Source organism: Pseudoliparis swirei, chromosome 18 (genome assembly GCF_029220125.1).
Source record: "Pseudoliparis swirei isolate HS2019 ecotype Mariana Trench chromosome 18, NWPU_hadal_v1, whole genome shotgun sequence".
Lineage (NCBI taxonomy): Eukaryota > Metazoa > Chordata > Actinopteri > Perciformes > Liparidae > Pseudoliparis > Pseudoliparis swirei.
The window spans coordinates 4,395,870-4,415,542 of NC_079405.1; the positions used below are offsets into that span (position 1 = coordinate 4,395,870).

The 19,673-nt window shown below is 45.7% G+C and overlaps 1 protein-coding gene across 1 annotated transcript in view; it reads left to right on the forward strand.

Moving 5' to 3' along the window:
- Positions 1 to 19,673, forward strand: part of arhgef10la (Rho guanine nucleotide exchange factor (GEF) 10-like a) — a 119,903-nt gene that overhangs the window by 45,269 nt on the left and 54,961 nt on the right. Inside the window, exons 17-18 of the mRNA XM_056436584.1 lie at positions 1,727 to 1,842; positions 5,020 to 5,147. Of these exons, the coding sequence (XP_056292559.1) occupies positions 1,727 to 1,842; positions 5,020 to 5,147 (244 nt within the window). The remainder of the gene's footprint in view (positions 1 to 1,726; positions 1,843 to 5,019; positions 5,148 to 19,673) is intronic.

The following is a 19,673-nucleotide window of genomic DNA, read 5'->3' on the forward strand; positions in this document are numbered from 1 at the left end:
TTTTCTGTTTTTTGTTTGTTTAAATAATCTAAGAACACACTTTTAATCTGTAGACTACGGCCTAATAGTCTTATTATTGCCTAATAGTATTATTATTGCCTAATAGTCTTATTAATGCCTAATAGTCTTATTATTGCCTAATAGTCTTATTATTGCCTAATAGTCTTATTATTGCCTAATAGTCTTATTAATGCCTAATAGTCTTATTATTGCCTAATAGTCTTATCATTGCCATTTTTCTGACAATTCCTTAAATACTGTAAGCCTAAATAAGTATATTTATTATTTTTGAACAAAGGTTAAATGTTATTTCACAAGTTTCAAAAAGTGCCCCCAATTTATGTTTAATTCCCCCTGGATTTCAGTCACTGGGGGAAAGATATGCCCCCGAAAAAACCTGTAAATGTCTTCCCTGCCTCCCCCTCCCCCGCTGCCTGACCTTCATGCCGCCCATCACACCTCCCTGATGGCGGCTGCTTCGCTCTCGCCTCCGTCTGGAGTGCAGTTGTTTCTGTTTTGTTCGACGTGTGGAGGCGGGGCTTCGGGCCACGGGTCAAACTATTTTTTTTTTGGATGCAGGTGCGTAAAGCCGCCTCGTCTTTAACCCCCCCGACCCCGGCGTCGCTCCACGCCGACTCACTCCAGAGGCGACCTTTAGGCTCCGCCCTCACACACGCTCCTCGCCTGGCGGGCCGACGCGAATATCCGTGCCGGGAGTTTAAAAACCGCATCCTGCCTCGCCAACGGGATTACGCCGGATTACAACTCGGCACATTTACCTCTCGGTGCCGCGGCCAACAGCCGGACCCCGGAGGACGCCACGGGACCGGCGCCCCTCTGGGAGACGCGGTCCTCTCTTTTATCCGTGCAGACGTCTCGCATGTCGATTTATTTGCCCAGTTGACAGACGTCACCGGCGGTCCGGGACAAAGATCCCATTAAAACCCCAAAAAGATACAATAGAGCTCTTTAAACGAACAATGCAAGCCCACCACTCCTTTTCTCTCTCTCCCTCCCTCCCCTCTTCCCCTCTTTTACTCTCGCTCCATTTATGCAAGTGGAAAAGGACAGCTCTTTCTTTCTTTCTTTATTTTCTGCTACTTTATTCTGTGGCAGCGGTGACGGTGCAGGACAGCTCCGGAGCGGGAACAAATATATATATCAAAAAAACCTACCTGCAGGATTAAATTAGAGATGTGGGCCAGGGGAGCCGGGACGGAGGATGGCAGACGGGAGGAGACGCTGCTATCGATTCGCAGCAGTAGGAGAGAGAGAGAGAGAGAGAGATAGAGAGAGAGTAAGAGAGAGATAGAGAGAGAGTTTAAAGCCAGTCGGCCTCAAATCGATGCTGAATTTTGCGTCTAATGAGACGCCTGCATTGCTTTTGGCTGGCGAAAGGGCATCATCGCCCCCAATAACAGTTTCTTCATCTGATTTTTTCCATTTTTCCCCGCTCATGAATTCATTCTCTGTAGTTCAACCTATAATTGCGATTGATCCGTCTGCCCACTGAACCTCTTTTATTATAGCGCCGCTGGAGTTTCGGCAAAGAGCACACTTTTCCCTCCGCACTTCCCCCTCAGCGGGAATGTCGCGGCGTCCTCGTCGCGTTCAGAAGACGCCGACGCCGAGCGTTAGACGGAGTGGACGTTGTTGTTTACAGTGTGCTTCTTTTCCTTTTGCGTTAGCCACACACTCTGAGCGGTCCTTGTCGCTCGCTCCTCAGGCAAAGCCTTCCTCGGCCCTCCGCGGCTCTACCAGGAGCTCCAGGAGCTGCAGCACGACCTCTCCGTGGTGGAGGAGGTCACGCTCCTCGTGGGCACCCTGCAGGGAATGTACCAGGTACCGACACGTCACTTCCTGTTGCACTTTCACTGTGTGTCATACAATATACACTACCGTTCAAAAGTTTGGGGTCATCCAGACAATTTTGTGTCTTCCATGAAAACTCACTTTTATTTTTCAAATGAATTGAAAATTGAATAGAAAATATAGTCAAAACATTGACAAGGTTAGAAATAATGATGAATATTTGAAGTATTAATTTTGTTCTTCAAGCTCAAAGGAAGGCCAGTTGTATAGCTTATATCACCAGCATAACTGTTTTCAGCTGTGCTAACATAATTGCACAAGGGTTTTCTAATCAGACATTAGTCTTCTAAGGCGATTAGCAAACACAATGTACCATTAGAACACTGGAGTGATAGTTGATGGAAATGGGCCTCTATACACCTCTGGAGACATTTCATTAGAAACCAGACGTGTCCACCTAGAATAGTCATTTACCACATTAACAATGTATAGTGTGTATTTTTGATTAATGTTATCTTTATTGAAAAAACAGTGCTTTACTTTGAAAAATAAAGACATTTCTAAGTGACCCCAAACTTTTGAAGAGTAGTGTATATATATATATAGCCTGTAATGCGACGAAAATCCCCCCCCCCCCCCCCCCCCCCGAGAAAAGGTAAGATCTCAGGGGTAGTTTTCCTCAATCCAGCTGACTCAGCAGGCCTCGCCACCGAAGTCCCAGTTTATTACGTTCACCACCTCCCCTCCGCTCTCTCAAGGTGTTCTTTAGGAGCTGACAGGTTGACCTTCAAATGTGATATTCCCTTACACAAGAGAAAAATGTATTTCTAAGCCAAGTTATCGCAAGATATTGTTTGAAAATATGTGAATGCTCCTAAACCCAGAGAACCGACCAGAGAGTCACCGAGTCAAGGACACAAGTCAAGGATGCACAGCTCATTTAAACGGCTGGAGTCAGCGCACACTAAACACTAAAGAATAACCATTTGGGGAAATCTCTTGTCTGCTTTCTCTTTTTTATATATATATTTATTTTGATTTTACAAATTAACAAGACAGGACTTTAAGGATACAATACAAAGGGAAAGGAGAAATAAAAGGGTTCAGAACAACAACAAAACAGACTAAAAAATGGATACAAAATAATTAGAAAAACCACAGCAAATAACGCATTCACACATCACCAGTCTAACATAAGTACATATTTAAGGTGATATCATCAAATCAAGTCACCATCGGTACCAGTGTTTTTAATCTGGCACAGCAAAGTCCAGCCCGGAGGGGTCCACCACGTTTAAGACCGGTTTCCATATTTTGACAAATCCCTTGACATAGTCATGGAGGGTGTGGGTCAACTTCTCCAGAGGGAGAAATCCAAAATCCCCTTGAACCAATCACCTGTAGAAGGGGTATCTTTAGAAATCCAGAGTTTAAGGATAGTCTTTCGAGTAATATATAATACAGGGTTCGTACGGTCATGGAAAACCTGGAAAAGTCATGGAATTTTAAAATGGTCATTTCCAGGCCTGGAAAAGTCATGGAAAAAACTTAAATCATAAAAGCGGAGTTTTAAATAATGAATATGTTTTTTTTAAAGATAGACGCTCACAATATAAGCCGGCGTACGCTCTCAATATGCACAATTGTTCATGTTTATGCTGAGATTTCAGTTTGGTCATGGAAATTTGGTTTAAAGTCCTGGAAAAGTCCTGGAAATCTATTGGTCAAATGTGTAAGAACCCTGATAATAGTATCGCTATCTCTTTTAAAGACATTTTGAATGCTGTACAATGTGATCAAAGAGCATCGGTTTCTAAAAGCGTGGAGTCTCCCGTCCGTCTCGTCGTCAACGGCGACGCCACGATGTCGAGGTTGAGATTTCCTCTCCCCGATATTCCAGATAGAAGTGTCACATTCGCCTTCCCGTGGCGTTGAAATCAGGACGCTTCCCAGTCGTCTGCCGCTAAGCACATTAACCGCGTGCCAGGGAGGTGACACTCCAGCAATCACCAAAGAGCCTCTCAGGCTAATGGTGGCGCCTTCGCCTCGCTGCATAATGAGCACATTGTCCTCAGGGGGAGCGATAGATTGGCCCGCCACGAAACGACAGATTTTTCTCCACGTTCCACACAGTTATCACGCGCCATCCGCACGGCTCGTCGGCTTCAGACGGCGTTGAGGTCGATTCAACGTGACCTACGAGGGGGTCCAAATGCCACAACCGTGTAGCGTCAACGAGGCGCTACTGGCCGTTTGCCTGTACGAATATAAATATTGGTGCGGTCATGAAAAACCTGGAAAAGTCATGGAATTTTTAAATGGTTATTTCCAGGCCTGGAAAAGTCCAGAAAAAAAATGACATCCCTAAAGTTTTGGGAAAAAGTCATGTAAATGTGTTATATTCATATGTTCATTTTGATTAAAAGAATAAATATTTACATTACCGTTCAAAAGTTTGGGGTCACTTAGAAATGTCTTTATTTTTCAAAGAAAAGCACTGTTTTTTCAATAAAGATAACATTAATCAAAAATACACTCTACATTGTTAATGTGGTAAATGACTATTCTAGGTGGAAACGTCTGGTTTCTAATGAAATATCTCCAGAGGTGTATAGAGGCCCATTTCCATCAACTATCACTCCAGTGTTCTAATGGTACATTGTGTTTGATAATCGCCTTAGAAGACTAATATCTGATTAGAAAACCCTTGTGCAATTATGTTAGCACAGCTGAAAACAGTTATGCTGGTGATATAAGCTATAACTGGCCTTCCTTTGAGCTTGAAGTTTGCAGAACAAAATTAATACTTCAAATATGAATCATTATTTCTAACCTTGTCAATGTCTTGACTATATGTTCTATTCAATTTTCAATTCATTTGATAAATAAAAGTGAGTTTTCATGGAAGACACGAAATTGTCTGGATGACCCCAAACTTTTGAACGGCAGTTTATCTACATATTTATTGGTTTAATCAAATTATCTCATTCATTTGTGTCATTTAGGGTTTATACTCATGTAGACACGGAGGTTTCACAACATGTTTGGTCGTGGAAATTTGGTTTAAAATCCTGGGAATCCACTGGTCAACATGTGTACGAACCTTTAAATATGAAAGTACTGTATCATGCGTAATGACCTACTGTACGCTACAGCCAAGAAAACACGTTTTAACTGTTTCTCTTCCCCCACCCCCCCACAACAAAGAACCTGAACACCACCGTGGCCCAGGACTGGTGTCTGGCTCTGCAGAGGCTTATCCGCATCAAAGAAGAACAGCTGCAGAGCGCTAACAAATGTCGCTTACGCCTGCAGGTGCCCGGCAGACCAGACAAGTGAGTGGTGTCGCACATGTAAAAGATGTACTGAGTGTGTTTGTAACAAATCAGGACAAGGGTGGTGACAATGGAGGCTTTTCACGTAACGTTCGCAGATGGAAGGACAGCAACGCTCCACAAAGAGGTTTTAATGATGTAATAACTATCAGAACATAGGCAGAAGCAGGCCGTCATGTTCAGCCTGTGACACGCATTTTAATGTACATGCTAACGAAGATTGTTCTGATCCCAAAGCGGCACAAGATGTCGGAGGAAAGAGAGGGATGGGTACAAAAATATATTAAAAATAGCACCTGGGGTTGATGTGTGTGTACGAAGATTTGGCCAACACGATAGGCTACTCTGAACTATTGCAAATCAGAGGTGAGAAGAGTTTATCCTTTCGCGACTGAGTAATCAGCCGATTCAAATAATTCATCTCCCTCTGTATTCGTACAGAATAATGAGCCCGCACCAAATGTTCCTTTAGCAGGATTTAATTGAGACACCTTTTTGGTGCAGCAGTTTTCACAGAGTCTGACTAACCGGATGTGCACAGTGGGTGTAAACCGCCACCTCAATCGTTCTCCGTTAGCTGCTACCTATTTTGCCAGTTTACCAAACGCATCCAGTTAGCTGCTAGCTTGTCAGCCGTGTGTCTCGTCTGGCTTCATCGGTCAGGGTTTAACAGGGCTCTCAAGTTTTGAAGACAGGCAAGAGTGACATTCCCCCCCCCATTCAATGTTTAACCCTCCTCTTACCTTTATATTTACTGACATATTTGACCCTCGGGGTCAATTTAACCCCAGCAATTAAAACCTCCAGAAAATTAGTAGAATTAATATTGTTTCCAAGTTTAAGTGTGAGGTACTTTATGTTTGTTTGTTGACTACCTAAATAGCCCTTTAAATATATAAAAAAGTTGATATTTCTTATATTTTTGACACAGTGAAAAACAGCCTGGGGTCAAATTGACCCCAAAGAACACCGACATTAAACATTGAATGGGGTCAAATTGACCCGAAAGGTAACAGGAGGGTTAAAGAAATAAAAACAAGACGGAGCATTTTCTTTCCCCTTTAACATAATGATAATGTGTGGAGCCAGAACTTTTTATATATTTATGCGCTGACTAGACAGGACTATAGCCTTTACCTAATATTGGACCCTAGTGCAGAACTTTTCGGAATTACTCAACAAAGAGCCATATTATTTTATGTTTACAGCAGCCGCGCTGAAAATCTTCTGCACTTGGCAAAGTAGTAAATGCTGTAATTCATCTCCTGGTTGTGTCGTATCCAAACGTTAAGCACTTTGCTTTTGATATTAGATTTCCATAAGAGTTATAATTAAAAAAAGTTGAACCGTCAGTTAATAATGTATACAGTTTAGTTTTTATGGTTTGGCCTCGTGGTAAATCCAATCCACCGCACGTTTCCTCGCGATACGAAGGACCTCAAAGTGGTCGCGATAACGTGCCAGAGTGGATCCTGGTGGGCGGAGGGACGCCTGGATGACTGAATGCCTTCTTAGAGAAGAACAAAGATGGCAAGGAGAGAGCACATGAGTAGCTTGGAGTACTGCACGGGAACTGGGAATAGCAAATAATGGCAGATTATAATGGATCCCCCCCCTTCCCCTTTTTCGTTGCTTCTGTTGGTGGAAAAGGATAAGCGAAGAAGACGGGGGAGGACAAAAAGGGAAAAGAGATTGCGATAGAGAAGCCAGAGAGCCCTGCTGAGAGAGACTGAGCAGGAGAGGGAGAGGAAGGAAGAAAGGAGCGAGAGTGATGATCGTCCCCCCCCCCCCGTTGAAGGACTTGGCCCGGTGCCGGCAGGGCAGCGGCAGGCAGGAGACGGGCCTAATGCTCCGGAGCCGCGGAGAGGCGAACCGCGCTGAGCCAAAGTGACGGCCCGAGCGGCCGAGCTGCGCGGATCGCTTCTCCCACGGCTCAGCAGCCACCGGGCCTGCAGGGCCAATCTGCTCAGTCAGATGTTTTGGTGGAGCCAGATGTCAAGGGGTACCCTATCAGGGCGATGATGTCATCAGCGACTGCAGCCGACGAGGAGAGTTCACGTCTGTGCGTCCGAGCTGCAGTTTTTTTTTTTGCGTTTCGTTTTGTAAATAACCTCGAGCGAGACGCGCGCCGAACCCGGAGACGGCCACAGAGCTGTCGTAACAATGTCAGCAGAGAGAGAGAGAGAGAGAGAGAGAGAGAGAGAGAGAGAGAGAGATCTTCTGTTGGGAAAAATAAACCAATCTTGGTTGTGTGATAGCAATCTAATTGATGCTGGGCCTCGGAGTCGGGCGGCTGGACCGGCAGTGAGCCCGCGAGGGGGGGGGGGGGGGGGTGACAGGTGGCACAGCGGACGCCCGAGCCCCACCGGCACTACCCAGGGTGCAGCGGTGGCAGATTGCAGGGCAGACGTGGCTCCGTCTCCTCTCTCACAAACAGACCCACACACACACACACACACACACACACACACACACACACACACACACACACACACACAGAGCCGAGCCTCTGCTCTGCTGGTGAGGGAGTGTGGACCCCCCCCCCGTACCGAGTCGGTCTCCTCATGTGTGGCTGTAAACGCAATTCCTGCAGTGGGCCGGCGCTCCACGTCCTCCGCTCTGCCAACAGGACGTGGAGAGAATCCCTGGATGCCGCCGCGTGGCAGCATCTCAGGAACGTCTCTTTTCTTTCCTTTCTTTTTCACTGCGTCTGCTGGAGAAACCACTTCTTCTTCTTCTTCTTCTTCTTCTTCTTCTTCTTCTTCTTCTTCTTCTTCTTCTTCTTTCCTTTTTTTGGGCTGTGCCGGCTACCTTCAAGGCTGAACCTTACGTCCTGGAACAGATATGCAAACGACGAGTCACGTTTCAGTGTCCGGACATCCGTCAGAGGGGCTACTGCGTGTACTGTGTGTACTGTGTGTACTGTGTGTACTGCGTGTACTGTGTGTACTGCGTGTACTGCGTGTACTGTGTGTACTGCGTGTACTGCGTGTACTGCGTGTACTGCGTGTACTGTGTGTACTGTGTGTACTGTGTGTACTGCGTGAGGAGAGCTGAGCTGTGGACTGAATCCTACGTCCTGCGGTTGCTTTACCCTCAATTACAGATAAAGATTCCTAAATTCTAGCATTCCTGATACTTTTGGTTTCATCCGTCCAGATTCCGAGAGGTCAACCGCTCAGTGTTTTGCTTCCGAGTGAGTGTGTATATGTGTGTGTGTGTGTGTGTGTGTGTGTGTGTGTGGGTGGAATTTTAATTTGAGAAAAATGACAAATGAATCTGCAGCGACATGTCCGTTCAGTGTTCCTCTTCCTCGGGAGGCGGGGGCCGACCCCATTAACGCAGAAAGTCGATGAGTGATTAAGCTACAACATTAAAGATTATAATAATGAATGGGAGGTCTTTGCCTCGGCGATCAACCTTCTGATCCGCTTCCCGTATCCTCGTCTTGTTTTCCTCCCCATGTGTTTCACACGGGGTGTTTCAGTCCTCCACGTGGAGCTATTGGCACAGTATTGATTCAGGGAAGAGAGAGAGAGAGAGAGAGAGAGAGAGAGAGAGAGAGAGAGAGAGAGAGAGAGAGAGAGAGAGAGAGAGAGAGAGAGAGAGAGAGAGAGAGAGAGAGAGAGAGAGAGAGAGAGAGAGGTGCCGGGTAATTGGCCTCAGCTGCAGGGGATCAGCTAACGAGTGTTTCTGGGGGGGGGGGGGGGGGGATGTGACGGCCAAGAGCCTGTTACACTTACCGGGACGGCAGCAGCCGTGTTCCTCCAACACATCGTCCATCTTTAGTGTACGAATGGTTCCCCCCCCCCCCCGCCTCCGCTCCGCACTGTTTTTCAGCCTCATTTTTTTGCCCGCCGCTGCTTTTTCTTCACATCCACACCTGCGGCACCGAGAATAGCCACAGTCGTCTACTTTTAGCCGTCTCTCAGGTGCAGAGGGGGGCGGAGCCAAAGGTAGTCATGTACTTACCACCAAAAGCGAAACTATTTTTTCGCGCGACCGAATCCCATGAGAAGTCAACGTACAGACGCGTGTGGCTGCGATAGACGCGATATTTTCCCGGGAGGCGAGTTTGGGGCGACGCGATGTGGGCGACGCGTTTTCAGCGGCGCGATTTTCGCCCCGAGTTGAAATATTTCAACTTTGAGGCGGTCATCTCGCAACTCGGGCCAATCAGCTCTTGAGTTCCGCTCTCGTAGCTGGAAGCGGAAGTCTTCCAGACGTAACAGTAACTTCATCGGTGAAGGTGACCGAGCTGAGTGAGCCTACGGGTGATGTCATCAACCCAAACACGAGGGCGTTAGTGTGTGGGACGTCCACAACAAGTATAAAGCAGAACTAGTGGTTAGTTATTCTGGTGGATGAAGGAGATGATAACGGTCTTTACGGAGACGAGGCACGGAGATAAGCCCCGCCCCTCGCGGAGCGTCTCGACGCTCATGGCGAGAACACGGCGAACGGTCGAGCGAGTAAACTCACGCGTTTTGGGCGACGCGAAAAATAGTTTAGCTTTTGGTGTGAACGCAGCTTCAGTTAATTCATCTGATCTTCACGTTGTCGTCTCCTCACGGTCTCTCTGGGGGGTCCAGGTATGGTTTGGAGACCCGTACGCTCTCTAATTATTCACACCGACGTACATGAACCACATCATAAGGATCATCACTTCTACGTTCCTCCTCACACAATTCATGAGAAAACACGAAACCCCGGCCTTCCTCCGTCTCGCCGTCCTCCACGTCCGTGGCCAATCGGGGAGGATCTCTGGGATCTGACCCCCGGTGACCTCGATCTCCCATCCAACGTGTGGCGAAACGACGGCAAACGGGAATATCGTCGAGCGAAGCGAGCGTTCGTGTCTTTCTGAAAATTACCAAGCAAGACATTTTAAAGGGGAACGCACGCACGCACACACACACACACACACACACACACACACACACACACACACACACACACACACACACACACACACACACGCACACACACAGCGTCTTCTGAAAGGGTCAAGGCAGGTCAGGGAATTAAAATCCTCCGACACGAACCCCGCGTGAGCGGGAAGACTAAACACGAGCCTTTCTTCTTTTTTTCCCTTCTCCGAGGCTCACGTGAATGTTGAACGGAGCCGAGTGCCTTCCTCTCGGAAAACACTCGGCACTCTGGGAAATTACATATTGGGGAGCGGAGGGAGAAAAAAAATAGCGAATCTCCACGCCGTCGTGATGCCGTTACTCGATGGCGAGGCAGTAAAAAGCCTTCAGGAGGGGAGGGTGACCTGGAGCAGATCTTTGTTCATCTTTTATTTAGCCCATCAACTTCCTGCTCTGCTCAATTCCTGAGATATTAGGACTGAATTAATGTGATCTGCTGTGGTAACTTTTCATTTCTCCATCAAAACACCGGGTCACCACCTTGTGGTCGCAGGAGAAACCCTCCACCCAAACGACCTCCACCCAAACGGCCTCCGCCCAAACAACCTCGACCCAAACGGCCTCCGCCCAAACGGCCTCCGCCCAAACAACCTCCGCCCAAACGGCCTCCACCCAAACGACCTCCGCCCAAACGGCCTCCGCCCAAACGACCTCCGCCCAAACGGCCTCCGCCCAAACAACCTCCGCCCAAACGGCCTCCACCCAAACAACCTCCACCCAAACAACCTCAACCCAAACAACCTCCACCCAAACAACCTCCGCCCAAACGGCCTCCACCCGAACAACCTCCGACCAAACGGCCTCCGCCCAAACAACCTCCACCCAAACAACCTCCGCCCAAACGGCCTCCACCCAAACAACCTCCGCCCAAACGGCCTCCGCCCAAACAACCTCCACCCAAACAACCTCCCCCCAAACGGCCTCCGCCCAAACAACCTCCAACCAAACAACCTCCGCCCAAACGGCCTTTTTTAGCATGTATTTATATACGTTTATGCATAATTCATAGAGTGCAGCAGCAACACGCGGGTTACAACAAGTTTAAAGTCAAACCAGATTGAAAACATGTTCACTATCTTGCATCATACACAGGAGTAGTGTGTGTGTGTGTGTGTGTGTGTCTGTGTGTGTGTGTGTGTGTGTGTGTGTGTGCCTGCACAGACGCAGCTAGATGATATTTTTCCTGCAACTCGTTTATTTCCGATTATTCGCGGGCTCATCGTGTTCCGCCTCCACATAACCAGGCGCCTCTTTCTACGCGTTTTGCACACCACCCTCTCCGTCACCACTGCCCCCCCCCCCGCCCCTTTCGACGCCGTCTCTCTCTCGTAATATTTGCCTCGCGTCCGTTTACAATTAGATCAACGAACTCCCACGCCTGAACCGTGTCCTTGAACTCGTCACACTATTTGCAGAGCGCGCCTCCCCCCCCCCCCCCCACCCCACACGACCGTTTTTATCTCTGGAGGGGGTGGTGGGGGGGGGGGGGGGTGTACTGAAGGATGGGGTGCGTGACAGGCTGCCACTCAGCACTCACTCTGCCTCCGGCCCGTCCTTGTGCATTAGTGTCACACGCTGTGCTCCGGCGCTGACCCAGCTCCCATAAATCAGCTGCGCTGGCTCCTCCCACATTGCCCCCCCCCCCCCCCCCCACACACCCTTTATGCTCCCTCCCCTCCCCCTTTTTTATTCAACTCTCCCCCTCCTCTCCCCTGCCGGCGCGCCCTTCGTCTCGTTCTCTATTCTGTGCACCACACCTGCACTGCGGCCGGCGAGCGGGAATGGCGCTCAGTTTAGAGCGTTCCAGGCCGAGCGAGGAGCGAGGAGCGAGGAGCGAGGCCTGAGTTCTGAGGCGCGGCGTGAGGAAGTTGTATCCGGTCACGCCCCGTCTCCCCTCTCTTTGGCCAATGACCCCGGCTGTATCCATCAGTGAACGTTTGAGTAACACTTCCTCCTCGTGGAGGTTTGAGATCTTATTTACTTCATTCTGTTCCCCACGGCATTATCTCTCTCTCTCTCTCTGTCTCTGTCTCTGTGTGTGTGTGTGTGTGTGTGTCTCTCGACCATTTTTCCTTCACCCTCGGTATGAATGTGACGGGATGACAGGACCACTGTTCTCCCCTCGATTACCTTCTACTGACGTCTGAATGTGAAATTGTTTTTCCGATGCGTGTGCCCGCGACCGAAGCCCCGCCCCCTTACCCCACACCTTCTTCTCACTCTCCTCTCTCTCTCTCTCTCTCTTTCTTCCTTTCACCGAGACACGCTTTGGGTAAAAAATAAATTGCCTCGTGTTTTTTCAAAAATTGTAATGAAAAAATAAAAAGCGACGTGTCCGCCTCGGCCCGGACGCGAGCGCTTGTACTTCCGTTGAAAGACGGATGAGTCATCGCCAACTCAATATTTATACCTGTATTTATTTATATTCATATGTATAAGCGTTACCAGGCACGTGCACAGACATTTTGGGGGGCAGGTGCTCAAACCAAAAAAAAGGGCACCCAATGCCAAAAAAAAATTCTGACAGAGTTGAAGCATAAGCATCAATACACTGATGATGCAATACATCCTCGACCTGCGTCTCCTCTGGCAGCATCAGACCGCTAGCTTACATTTTCTTTATGAATAAAGATGAATTATTAGATAGCAACAACAGTACAAGCGTTCTGATTGGCTAATGGGCATCATGCCAGCCACGTATTGCCCTCCTCGCTGGTCTGATACGGATCCGTATTGCCCTCTTACGTCATTTTCAAAATGACCGATATTGATAGACATCAACAGTCAAGAGCAGTGGTCCTCAAACTAAGGCCCTCGGGCCGGATACGGCCCGCCTCCACATTTGGCCCGGCCCTCTGAACAAGAGAGGCCTTATGATTTGTTCTCACTCTGGCCACGCAAATCCTTGACTAGCCCCTGTTGAATAGAACGGAATAAGAATTCTCTCTCTCTTTTCTCTCTCTCTCTCCTCTCTCTTTCTCTCTCTCCTCTCTCTCCCTCTCTCTCTTTTCTCTTGAATTCTCTCTCTTCTCTCTCCCTCTCTCTTTTCTCTTGAATTCTCTCTCTCCCTCTCTCTCTTCTCTCTCTATTCTCTAAACATAACTAACGTCAGTAAACAGCTGGACGAGGCTTTGAAATCACGGAGTTTTTGTTTGTTTATTTTTTTAGGAACCGTCGGACCAGTTGTGACGTCATGTTTTCAGCAGCGCTAATGTTGTGGTTGATTTATCACAAAACAACGTCAGGGGACAAACACCGTCAGGTGTGTCTGGTGCTGCGGGTCAGAGGAGAAGGAGGTGCAGCCGTTCGGTGGCGCGAGGAGCACTGCGCGGAGGAGGAAGTGGAGGAGGAGGAGGGAGGGGCGCGGCGGGGGGAGGGAGAGGAGGGGGGGCTCGTGAGCGCCGCGGAGCGGGTCTAGGCGAAATTCTCACAAGAATTCAAATAAATGCCCCGTCGGATATTAAAACACATTTGGGGGGACTTGATGACAGAAAGAGTAACGTTTATTCTTAAATACGGATGAATAAAAAAAAAGTGTCTCCAGCAAAAAGGGCACTTTTCTCATCCAGGGCAAAGGGGCTGGTGCTTGAGCACCACTAGGGGTCTATCTGTGCACGTGCCTGAGGGTTACGCTTTATAAGGCAGGCGTACATGTCACCAGCTAATTGCTGAAGGAACGTGTTGACGCGCGCGTGTGTGTGTGTGTGTGTGTGTGCGTGTGTGGAACACAAGCTCTCACACATTGTGTTTCATAACTTGTGTTTTCTTTTTACCGGAGCGCCTGACCTTCCTGCTCCTCTTCTTTCTTCCTCAGAACTGTAATTGACGCCACTAGCGAAAATTGTTCTCTCCCCCCCGTGAGAAATTGTCGGTGAATTTTATGCCTAAAAATACAACTTTGATGACATAAGTAACTCCCATTATCTCCAAAAGGGAAAGTTCCAAGACCTTCTCTCGCTGTCACTCAAACTCGACTCAAAGTGCACCAAACTAAATGCAGCTTCCTGTTTTATTTACTTTCTGGAAAAACAAGTCATAAACAAGTCGGAGTTTAAGTTTAGTTTTTTTTAAATGTGACATTTGGCAAATAGTCTGTGCTGGAATTCCGCATCGGAACCACGACTGCAGACGGGAACGTCGACGTATTTATTTTAAATGCGTCAAAATCACCTAAAATGCTAATTTCCGTATAAAGACACGAGACGTGTTCCGAGGCCGTGAACGCGCTGCGTTCAGGTGCATCACGTTGTGGAGGAAGACTGAACACGTGTCAACGCTCAGAACAAAAACACATCCCTAAATCAGTGGGAGCAGCCGTGTTTTACCTTTTGGGTTCATGATTCTGTTTTCATTCATTTTCTCGAGCAGCCATCGGTTTTTTTCGGGGTTGTTTTTGTGTGTTTCCCAGGATGTGAGCGTGTTCTGAGGTTAGCGGACGGTTCCGCCAGAACATCAAACGTCCTGAACATTAAACGCCTCGCCGCCGCCTGCAGGCTTGAAGGGCGTCTCTGAGAAGAAAAGTGTGTCGCTCTCTCTCTCCCGCCGGTCTCTCGACCCGGTTTTGGAAGGCCAAAGAACTCCGCGGAGACGTTTCCTTCCGCCTCGCTCGTCTTTACTTCTTTACCTCCTTCCTCCTTTGTCGATCCAGGTGTGAAAGTCTTTGGGAACAAAGAAAACTGAGTAAAGGATGTTCAAATAGGATGGAGTGCTTCTTCTTGTATCCATGGGAACGGGCTAAAGTAAAGTTCGTTAAATATACAGATTCCACTTGTATGAACATCATCAAGCATCTGCTTCATCCTCACGAGAGTTCATCTTAATAACATGTTTAAAGTATGTATCTCTCTTAACTCGGGGTCACACTCGACAAGTGGTGCCAAAGCACAATTACCACGACATACAATTAGAGAAATAAATAAATACAAATTAATGTAATAGCAACGATAATGAGAATTATAATAATGTAAGAATGATAATTGACACTAAGATGTGCTCTTGTGTTGGAGTATTTATTTTTTTAAAGATCATTAAGTTCTTTGAAATCTGAAGCAAATGTTACTTATTTCACTGGATGCTGTAGATTTGCAAAAGGAGACACACACATACATACACACACGCATACACACACACACCTACATACACACACACACATACATCCACACACACACATACACACTCACACACATACACACACACACACACATACACACACACACACATACACACACATACACACACCTACATACACACTCACACACATATACATACACATACATACATATATACATACATACACATACACACATACATCACATACATATACACACATACATATACACATACACACATACACACATATATACTACACACATATATATACACATATATACACATATATACACAACTACACACATATATACACACACATACATACACATATATATATTCTCACATATACACACACATATACATACATATACATACACACACATATATACACATACACACTCACACATATATATACACACACACATACATATATATGATATATACACGCATATATATACATATACACACATATATATGATATATACACGCATATATATATACATATACACACATATACATACACATATACACACATATATATACATTCTCACATATATACATATATATATATATATACATATATATACACATATATACACATACATATATACATACACACATACACACATATATATATAAATATATACACACATATATATACATATATATATATACATACACATATATATATACACATACATATATATACACATATACATATATACATATATATACATATACATATATAAATATACATATACATACATACACACATATACACATATATACACACATACACACATATATACTACACACATATATACATACATACACACATACATACATACATACATACATACACACATATATACTACACACATATATACATACACACATACACTCACACACATGCACATACATACACACACATACACACACACATACATACACACTCACACACATGCACATACATACACACACATGCACACACATGCACACACATACACACACATACACACACACACACTCACTCACAAACAAACACACACAAACACACAAACACACACATACAGACATACACACACACACAGACACACTTACACACACACACAGACACACTCACACACATACACGCACACACACACACCTCCCGTGAGATGGGGCCTCCCAATGTGCCCGGCTGTGAATGGGCCCCCAGCGGCCTCCCCTCATCACAGCCGGTTCCCGTCGGCGCGGTACTTTATTAAAATAAAAAATCTTTGACGTTGCCACATAAAAAATAAATTGTTGTCACTGGGACTGGAATGTGTCCTTATTTGCCTGGGAAGTTGACATTTTATTTGTATACATTAATTTTGTTGTAATCATAACTTTTATCATAATGTGAAATACAAAATGCAGAAGTTAAAATAAAAAATATGAAAATACGAAAACTTTTTCGTAAAAAAAAAAAAAAAGCCAAATAGTTTATTTGTTCTCTTTCTGGCATACCAGTTACAGAGTTAATGGAAATGTGCAGGCACTGGTTTTATTTAATCTTGTTTTTTCCACATAGACACAAATATATGCACAAATCTCTTTTTAAAGAGCCGGCACAATCATTTTGCTTTACCGTGTGCATTATTCATATTTTCTCTCACATTTTTTCCAGGTGGATAAACTGTAAGCGGATATTTGAGCATTCAATTCAATTCAATTCAATTCAGTTTATTTGTATAGCCCAATTTCACAAATTACAAATTTGTCTCGGAGTGCTTTACAATCTGTACACATAGACATCCCTGCCCCAAAACCTCACATCGGACCAGGAAAAACTCCCAAATAACCCTTCAGGGGGAAAAAAAGGGAAGAAACCTGGAGGAGAGCAACAGAGGAGGATCCCTCTCCTAGGATGGACAGATGCAATAGATGTAATGTGTACAGAAGGACAGATTTAGAGTTAAAATACATTCAATGAATATGACAGAGTGTATGAATAGTTCATAGTAGGCATATTCCACGATGGAGACCTCCACGATCCATCAGGCAGATGGCGGTGGGGAGGAGGAGTCTCAACAGGACAGTGGCGTAGTCATGAGCAGGAATTCCACGACCCAGACGATCCATCAGGCAGATAAGTCAAAAGGACTTCGGGAGAAAGCAGAGTTAGTAACGTGTGATTGAGAGATGAAAATTCATCCTTAAGGAGAGAAAAAGAGGAGATAGGTACTCAGTGCATCCTAAACGTCCCCGGCAGCTATAAGCCTATAGCAGCATATCAAGGGGCTGGACCAGGGCAAACCTGATTCAGCCCTAACTATAAGCTCTGTCAAGAGGAAGGTCTTAAGTCTACTCTTGTGACTGTGTCTGCCTCCCGGACTGAAATTGGAAGCTGGTTCCATAAAGAGGAGCTTGATAACTAAAGGCTCTGGCTCCCATTCTACTTTTAAGACTCTAGGAACTACAAGTAGTCCCGCATTTAGTGAGGCGTGGCTCTCTAGTGGGGCAATATGGTACAAGCTCCTTAAGATATGATGGAGCATCACCAATCAAGGCTTTGTAGGTTAAGAAGAATTTTAAAAGTGATTCTTGATTTTACTGGGAGCCAGTGCAGAGCAGCTAGTGCAGGAGTGATGTGATCTCTTTTCTTAGTTTTAGTGAGAACCTGCAGCATTCTGGATCAACTGGAGGGACCTAAGAGATTTATTAGAGCAGCCTGCTAATAAGGAGTTGCAGTAATCCAGTCTCAAGTAACAGTGAACCAATTTTTCTGCATCTTTTGAGACAAGATGTGCCTGATTTTTGAAATATTACGTAGATGAAAGAATGCAGTCCTTGAGATTTGCTTTACGTGGGAGTTAAAGGACAAGTCGATCAAAGATAACGCCAAGATTCTTTACAGTGGTGTTGGATGCCAGGGCAATGCAGAATCCACATCACCAGATAATTGATCTCTGAGGTGCTCAGGGCCGATTAAAATTACTTGGTTTTGTCTGAGTTTAACATCAAGAAGTTGCAGGTCATCCATGTTTTATGTCTTTAAGACATGCTTGAATTTTACAGAGTTGGTTGCTCTCTGGTTTTATCGATAAATATAGTTGAGTGTCATCTGCATAACAATGAAAGTTTATGGAGTGTTTCCTGATAATATTGCCCAAAGGAAGCATGTATAAGGTAAATAAAATTGGTCCAAGCACAGAACCTTGTGGAACTCCGTGATTAACGTTGGTGGTTATACAAATACAAACTGAGATCGATCTGATAAATAGGATTTAAACCAAATTAGTGCCGTGCCTGAAATGCCAATCGACTGCTCCAGTCTCTGTAACAGGATGTCATGGTCAATGGTGTCGAATGCAGCACTAAGGTCTAACAAGACCAGGACAGAGAGAGTCCTTTATCTGCTGCCATTAAGAGGTCATTTGTAATTTTCACCAGTGCCGTCTCGGTGCTGTGGTGTTTTCTAAATCCTGATTGAAATTTCTCAAATAAACTATTATGATGTAGAAAGTCGCACAACTGATTTGCGACCACTTTCTCAAGGATCTTGGAGAGGAAGGTGAGGTTAGAGATCGGTCTGTAGTTAGCCAATACCTCCGGATCCAGAGTGGGCTTCTTCAGGAGAGGTTTAATAACAGCCACCTTGAAGGAGTGTGGTATTGGCCTGTTAGCAGAGACACATTGATAATATCTAATAGAGAGCCGCCAATTAAAGGCAAAACGTCTTTAAGCAGCCTCGTCGGGATGGGGTCTAAGAGACAGGTATAGAAACCGTTGAAAATAATTGGTCACGGTTGATAGGAGAAAATCCTCAAATATACACCAGGGCATACAGCGGTTTCCAAGGCCATTCCACTTGAGAACAGATTGGCACTGGTTATGGGCAAGAGATTATTAATCTTGTCCTAATAGTTAAAATCTTTTCATTAAAGTTCATAAAGTCATTACCACTAAGGTTTATAGGAATGCTCGGCTCCACAGAGCTGTGACTCTCTGTCAGCCTGGCTACAGTGCTGAAGAGAAACCTGGGGTTGTTTTATTTTTCTATTATTGATGAGTAATAGGCTGCTCTGGCATTACGGAGGGCCTTCTTATATGTTTTAAGACTATCTCGCCAAACTAAGCGGGATTCTTTCAAGCTTTCGTGCTAACGCTTGCTTCAGTTTGCGGGTCTGAGGGTTATACCAGCAAACCTCCTCTTCCTCACTGTCTTCTTCTTCAGAGGGCTATCGAGTCAGTGTCATTCTCAGAGAGCCTATGGCACTGTCAACAAGATGATCAATCTGGGACGGACTAAAGTTAGACCAGGAGTCCTCTGTTATATTGAGACGTGGTATCGAATCAAATACAGAAGGAATCGCTTCTTTAAATTTAGCTACAGCACTATCAGTTAGACATCTAGTGTAGAAACTTTTGACGTAGTATAAATTCAAAAGTTATGAGGTTGTGGTCTGACAGAAGAGGATTCTGTGGGAAGACGTTCAAATGCTCAATGTCACGCCATAAG